Source organism: Lepus europaeus, chromosome 3, assembly GCF_033115175.1.
Source record: "Lepus europaeus isolate LE1 chromosome 3, mLepTim1.pri, whole genome shotgun sequence".
Classification (NCBI taxonomy): domain Eukaryota; kingdom Metazoa; phylum Chordata; class Mammalia; order Lagomorpha; family Leporidae; genus Lepus; species Lepus europaeus.
The window spans coordinates 29,790,706-29,798,842 of NC_084829.1; the positions used below are offsets into that span (position 1 = coordinate 29,790,706).

The window sequence follows — 8,137 nt, forward strand, 5'->3', positions numbered from 1 at the left end:
GGCTGCTACAGTAGATCTGGGTATGCATAGAACTGTGTAGCTGATGATGAGGCCAGGATGCCTGCAAATATCTGAAGGCCATGCTGGGACCAGGCAACACCAGTGGGTCTAGAAGCAGGATTCATCAGTCCTTGAGATCTATATAAGTTCCTTCAAAGGGCTTCTCAGGAAAGGCTGCCCAGCTGCTTCCTGGGACCACGCATAGCTCAGTAGGACTATTCTTCTGCTTCCTGGGGCCATGGTACTCTTTGTGAGGCCACTTACTGCTTCCTAGGAATCTGAGTAGGATATAACTCAGGCCAGGCTGTTTAGTTTCTTCCCAGGATTAAAGATAAAAAGGAAACATGCTTACTGCTCATAGGAGACTCAGAGTGCAAGATGGAAATTAGGTGGGCAGGGGCACCTGTTTGGTTCACTTGAGTAGATTGGCTAATCGGCTGGAGGTGGCTCTTTGGCTCTTTCAAAAGACTCCAGCTGTGTGGATCTCAGTACAGATCAATACAACAGAAGCTTAGGTGAGGGAGGGACAAACATGCCCTGGGCCAATGTGGCAAACTGGGTCCATGCCTTCTAAGGACTGAAGGCCTATACAATAGGAAATATTTCTGGTGTGTGTTGCACTACTGAAGATTGCCATAATTCTGGTGCTTACCCTTTTCCCTGCCATGCAAAGACCTTCTTGATTCTGGGTTGATTTCAACTGGATGGGCAGGATGTTAGACACTGTGTTCTTGGTTCCCATTTTTCATAAGGTCAAATGAGTAACCATGGCCCATGACATCTTTGTGACATCTCCTTCTACTCCACCTGTGCTTTACCCAAATATGCTGGTAGAATAACTGTTGTTTTGCTTGTTTGTTTGTTTGTTAGTTTTTGACAGGTAGGGTTAAACAGTGAGAGAGACAGAATGAAAAGTCTTCCTTCCGTCGGTTTACCCCTCAAATGGCTGCTACGGCCAGAACTAAGCCAATCCGAAGAAGCCAGGAGCCAGGTGCTTCCTCCTGGTCTCCCAAGCGAGTGCAGGCGCCCAAACATTGGGACACCCTCCACTGCCATCCCGGGCCGTAGCAGAGAGCTGGACTGGAAGAGAAGCAGCCAGGACTAGAATCCAGCATCCATATGGGATGCCAGCACCACAGGCAGAGGATTAGCCAAGTGAGCCATGCTGCCATCCCCTGTTTTGTTTGTTTACCTCCTATCTTGTGAAAAGAAGTGTGCGAGGCACTGTAGTCATCTATAGAAGTCAAGCAAGATTTAGACTAATTATATAATTATAATTTTGTATATACTAATATAATTATGTCAGGTAAGATATATACTAATTCACATCCTTCTCTTCCCAACTCCTGTTGGATCTTTTTGAAAAAAAAAATATAGTTTGACATTTAAAAAGGAAAGTAAACAATGATACCACATTGATTACAAAACTTGAGATATTTCAATTCTGTCTTTTGATATGACCACTTGGAGTTTTTGTGCACAAAATGTGAAAGTACTAAACAGAGGCCAACACTGTGGCCTTGTGGGTTAAGCCATCACCTGCAACACTGGCATCCCACATGAATGCCAGTTCAAGTCCTAGCTGCTCTACTTATGATCCAGCTCTCTGCTAATGTGCCTGGGAAAGCAGGAGAAGATGGTTCAAGAACTTGGGTCCTTGCCACCCAGGTGAGAGACCCATATGAAGTTCCAGGCTCCTGCATTATACCTGGCCCAGGCCTGGCTGATCCACCATTGGAGAGGGAATCAGCAGATGCAGATGAAAGATCTCCCTCTCCCTCTCTTTCTCTCTCTCTCTCTCTGTTTCTCTCCACCCCATTTTTCTACCTTTCAAATAAATAAATAAATATTTTAAAAAAGAAAAGTAAATAAGAGAGAGCTAAGTCATGTGTGAATTGAAGTTACAGTATCTCTGCTTTACAAGTGTAGATTTTGCTCCTACCTGAAATACTTAGCAATATTTAGCTACTACACTGAAAGTAGAGATAATTTTCTTTTTAATTATTGATTGTTTTATGCTTAAAAATAAATTGATAAAATTAACAGTAATGACACAATTATACTTTTTGCAGATGCTTTGGTTTTGATATTGTAGTATTTGTTTAATTATTTATATTTTGTTTCTTCTAGTAGCACTATTATATATTCAAAGTTCATTGAAAATAAAAATTTTCTTACTGCATTTCTTTTCTACAGCACTTATTATTTTCGACAATATAATATTATTATATATATGATATGTATATATCATATATAAATATATATTATATATATTATAATATATGGTATATTTTATTATAATATGTTATATATTGTATATATGTTATATATTATAATAGATTATACATTATATGATAATATGTGATTTAATATATATTATGCATGTATTATATTCTTATATATAATAATTATTAAATGTTATAGTTATCACCAAAAATAATTTTACCATACAGAAAGTGCTAAAAAAAAACTCAAAGTGAAAGTAACTGTGCAGCAAAATGAAAGAAAAAAGATTCAGATAAAGATTTAGTGAGATTGCAATCACCAACAATCAAGCAAAAGCTGCAATTTCCCATGGATGGGAGTAGGGCTTGAAAAGTCATACTGTGTGTAAAAGTTGACAGGTAAATATGACATTTAAATTGGCAATAAGAATGTTGGTGCATCCTAAAGCAATAATTTCAAACACGTTTTATAATATTCATTTATTTAATTAGTTAAAATAGTTACAGAGAGAGAGAGAGGGAGGGAAAGAGAGTGAGATTTTTTCACCCACTGGTTTACTTCCCAGGTAATTACAATGGCCAGATCTAAGTCAGACCAAAACCAGGAGCCAGGAGCTTCTTCCAAGTCCTCCAAGTCTTTCATGGGGGTAGCAAGGATCCAAGAACTTGGACCATCTTCCACTGCTTTTCTCAGGCTATCAACAGAGAGTTGGATCAGAAGTGGAGCAGTCAGGTCATGAATCGGTGCCCATATGGAATGCTGGCATTGCAGTTGGCAGCTTTACCCGCTAAGCCACAAAACCGGCCTCAATAATTTCAAATCCCACTAAAGTGGAATTTATTTTATAGTACTACATAGTAATAAAATAAAATAAAATAAAATAAAATAAAATAATAAAGTACAGAAAACAATGAGTTTAATGAAGGAGCAAATGGAGATAAACATTGACTACATCGCATCAATGAATATGAAAGCATATACACTCAAGAGGCCTGAATATAAACAAGAGAATTTGCCTATGATATTTTCTAACTAAAGATCCACCAAGGTCCACTTGAGAAATGCTTTTCTTCATGATTCTCCCTTGAGAAACACTATTCTGGACAACAAATAACTCCATGTTAATTAGCAATTTGGATATACATGTCCCCAGCGTATTGGGAAAAATCTAAATCTTATGTATGTTTCATTTTTCTAAATTGATTTTCTCCAGGGTCTGTGGCACGGTAAATATTTACTTTCACCAGGCTCATGGATCCTTGGCAGTGAGTTACTGCAGGGAGAAACTCAAACATAACTGAAGTGTAGACAGCAGTATTCACTACACTCTGGCAAATGTACAAAGAGGTGACCCTAAGGAGGTATGTCTGTCTTAATGTCTCATAGCATCATGTCTTGTCTTTCTTGAATTTCTCCAATAACATTATACAGAACTGACACATCTACTGAAGCTTTTTATCTCTGTTATAGATTCTTTTTGTTCCTTTTTTATTTTTATTTTTATTTTTTGACAGGCAGAGTGGACAGTGAGAGAAAGAGACAGAGAGAAAGGTCTTCCTTTGCACTTGGTTCACCCTCCAATGGCAGCCGCGGCCCACGCGCTGTGGCCGACGCACCGCGCTGATCCGAAGGCAGGAGCCAGGGGCTTCTCCTGGTCTCCCATTCGGGTGCAGCGCCCAAGGACCTGGGCCATCCTCCACTGCACTCCCAGGCCACAGCAGAGAGCTGGCCTGGAAGAGGGCAACCGGGACAGAATCCGGCACCCCAACCGGGACTAGAACCTGGTGTGCCAGCGCCGCAAGGCTGAGGATTAGCCTATTGAGCCACAGCGCCGGCCTGTTATAGATTCTCATTCAGGAATCTATTCGGGTGGTCTGACCATTATAAATCTTCATGAAAAGTAATCATTGTTGGCCGGTACCATGGCTCAATAGGCTAATACTCTGTCTGCGGCGTCGGCACACCAGGTTCTATTCCCAGTCGGGGTGCTGGATTCTGTCTCGGTCGCTCCTCTTCCAGTCAAGCTCTCTGCTGTGGCCCGGGAGTGCAGTGGAGGATGGCCCAGGTCCTTGGGCCCTGCATCCGCATAGGCGACCAGGATAAGCACCTGGCTCCTGGCTTCAGATCAGCGCGGTGCGCCAGCCACAGCACGCCAGCCACAGCGGCCATTGGGGGCTGAACCAATGGAAAAAGGAAGACCTTTCTCTCTGTCTCTCTCTCTCTCTCACTGTCCACTCTGCCTGTCAAAAAAAAAAGTAATCATCAATATAAGAAGAAATCCAGGAAAAAAGGCTGAGGGGAAGGAAAGTTCTTGCATTTATTCATATTTTAGATGTGCAATGATAGCATCTCATAATTCTATTTTGGGATAAAATTATACACTCATATGTATCCACAAAAATCTGATCTACCTGGTTGTCAGATCCAGCTCAGAGACCCCCATCAAGGCACAGGCTTGAATCATGGAAAAGATAAAAAGCTACACCTGTAGCCCCAATGTATAAGCTGGTTATCAGGGAACTGGAGAGGACAGAGTTACACCTCAAAATAATCAGAACGAACAGTAAAGTAAGAAATGTGTGGGAGAGTAAGCTGAATCAGGAACCAGGGTTGGCCACTGAACCCAGATACTCTATACAGGAAGCAGACATCCAAACTGACATCTTAACTGCTAGACCAAACACCTGACCCTGATTGGAATTCTTTATAAGGTATATAGATATCTAGATATTTATCTTCAGATTTTAATTTTTTATGTTTTAGTCAACCAATTTAAGACATAAATTTACTCTTCAAAATATCATATCTGAATAAAATGACAAGTTGCTATTATTCCTAAAAGAAAATGATTCAATAAGTTACTGTCTTAAGAGCAAAAAACTTTGGAGTACAGATGACAGCTTAAAAATTGTAAGTGTAGAATTCTTATGGAATGTGTATTGTAAAACAGACCTTTTTAAGAAGAATTAAATGGAACAGTGAAAATAATTTTACAATTGGCTGGCAAAAATTTAAGTTCCCCTTTCATGTTTCCATCAAATGGTATTACTTTGTTTTTAAGTGAGTTTGTGTAGGTGAGATTTTCCTTCATATTTATCAACATTTTGTGGCTATTTGGCTCAACAAATATATGCCTATCAGTGATTGTATGTCCATGAGTTTTAGGTCCACATATCACAAATGTATTTTCCATAAACTTGAAAAGACATCATAGTTTGAGTTAGATATGCATAAGTAATCTGTTAAAGAAATCATAAAATTACTTAGCTCATCTATGTCTGTCCCTGCATCACTCTAATTAAATAATTAATTGTAAAAACAGCATAACCTTCTTGTCAGTAACACAAAGTAGACGTGTATTTTGCTGAGGTCCTTTTTTTTAATTTGTTAGAATGAGCAGTGGTCACACAAAATGCATTCCATGCTGGATATATAAATTGTTCTCAGAGTCTATCTAAGGGGTCATAAAAAAGTTCACAGAATGTGTGATTATGAAGCGACTATGTGAACATTTCAAAGCTTGTTTTTTAGTTCCATTTTTTGGAATTTGTGGTACCTTATTTTATTATTTGCCTTATAAGTGACTGTATAGCCATCCAGACTGGAAGCTTTCATGCTCATCTCTCCGTAGGTTATCTTTGATAATAATTAAAAACAAAGAGGGGAACGAGATGGTCGCATGAAAAAGAAGAAGTGGATCAAATGTTCATTGAAACAAAAAATAATTACAGGAGGGAGTGCCTTAGTTATTATGAATGCTTTTAATTTTTTATCTATTATTTTCATTGTATTTGAAAGCCAGAGAGATAGAGAGGTTTCTTCCATCTACTGGTTCACTCTTCAAATACCCATGACATATGGGAATGGGCCAGGCAAAAGCCACATGGGTGGCTGGGACCCACATACCCAAGCCATTATCTGCTGCCCCCCCAGGAAGCACATTAGCAGGAAATTGAATCAGAATTGGAGCTGGGACTCAAATCTGACATTGTGATATGGAATGTGGGTGTCTCAGCTGTCATCAACCACTGTTCCAAATGCCAGCTAGTCCAAATTCCTGCCCAAGAAAGCTTTTAATAATTACCCTTTTCCATCTGTTTGAAACCTCACTAGTTAAAATCCTCACCCGAGAGTCTGTGTCAAATATGGTAATATATAATAATGATATTTCCCTAGATTGAATTACCTATGTCCATTTTTATCTTTTGCCTTAGAAGACTGATGGAACAAAAAAATGAAACTTCTGAGGGAGACTTCATTTTGCTTGGATTCTCAGATCAGCCCCAAGTGGAAGCCATGCTTTTTGTGGTAGTTTTGATATCTTATCTTCTGACCCTTGTGGGCAACACAGCCATTATCCTGGTTTCCTGCCTGGACTCCAAACTGCACACACCTATGTACTTCTTTCTCACAAATCTCTCCTTTCTTGATCTTTGCTTCACCACTAGCATTGTCCCCCAGCTATTGTGGAACCTTAAAGGACCAGCCAAGACCATCTCACCCATGGGCTGTGCCATACAACTCTATGTGTCCCTCTCCTTTGGCTCCACCGAATGTGTCCTCCTTACTATCATGGCATTTGACCGCTATGTAGCTGTCTGCAGACCTCTCAATTACACTACTATCATGCACCCGTCATTTTGCAAAACCTTGGCAGGAATATCATGGCTCAGCGGAGTAGGAAACACTCTCATCCAAGGTACCATCACTCTTCGGCTTCCTCGATGTGGGCATCACCATCTCCACCATTTCCTGTGTGAGGTGCCTGCCATGATTAAGCTGGCTTGTGTTGACATCCATTCTAATGAAGTTCAGCTTCTTGTGGCTACATTAGTTCTCCTCCTTCTTCCCATGGCATTGATAGTGGTCTCCTATGGATTAATTGTTCAAACCGTGATAAAACTTAAGTCATCTCAAGCTTGGCGGAAGGCCCTAGGGACCTGTGGGTCACATCTACTAGTGGTGTCGCTCTATTTTGGAACCAGCTCAGTCATATACATTCAACCAAAGAGAACCCTTGGCCATAGTCAAGGCAAGTTCCTCACACTCTTCTATACAGTTGTGACTCCCACCCTCAACCCCCTCATATACACTCTGAGGAACAAGGATGTGAAAGGAGCACTGAGAAGACTGTTCAAAAGAAAGCAAAATTTACAAAGAAAAATCAGGAAATAGTGATGTTAGTTGGAGTATTGTTTAAGATATATAATATTAAAGAACCAGTACCAAATGTACAGTATATGGGGTACTTACCTGTTTGTATTTACTACAGAATGACTGCCATGTCTTAAAAAAGAGAACTTTATATGCAACGTCCATAGCTTATAGGGCCTTATTTTTCCACACTGTTTTATCAAATATGTTTGGGAGAGAACATTTAGATTACAATTCCCATTCCCACATTGGAATGCCTGGTTTGATCCCAGCTCCAGCTCCTTTCTCCAGTTTCCCAAAAGAGCAGATCCTGAATTGAGCTCCTTTCTCTAGCTTTCTGCAAATACAGACCCTGAAAGTAGTGGTGATGGCTAACGTAATAGGGTTCCTGCCATATTGGAAACCTAGATTAATTTCCCACCTCCTGGCCTTGGCTACAACCCAGTCTCAGCCATCATAGACATTTTGGTAATGAATCAGCTGGCAGGAGCTCTCTGTTTCTCTCTGTCTCTCTGTCTGCCTGTCTATCTCCGTAGCTATCAAATTCTGTTCATGGTAGAATGATTCAGTGTGCATTATTAAAACAAAAGAAAAATAATTTTATTCTGTCATCAATGCTTCCCATACCCTTGTGGCCTTCTCCAAACTCCTGGATCACAAATTTATAATTACCCGTTATTTTTCAACTTCTTTTTCAGTTTGTAAAAAGTTCACTTTTAGTAAATAACTCATATCAGTAATTAAAATGTGTGCTCTT

At 39.9% G+C, this 8,137-nt stretch overlaps 1 protein-coding gene across 1 annotated transcript; it reads left to right on the forward strand.

Annotated features, from left to right (window-relative positions):
• Nucleotides 1-6,226: 6,226 nt before the first annotated feature.
• LOC133756452 (olfactory receptor 2G3-like) lies at nt 6,227-7,401 on the forward strand. The gene is made up of 2 exons (XM_062187137.1): nt 6,227-6,234; nt 6,441-7,401. Exons 1-2 carry the CDS (start codon nt 6,227-6,229, stop codon nt 7,399-7,401), a joined length of 969 nt encoding a protein of 322 aa, XP_062043121.1.
• The last annotated feature ends 736 nt before the right edge of the window (nt 7,402-8,137 follow it).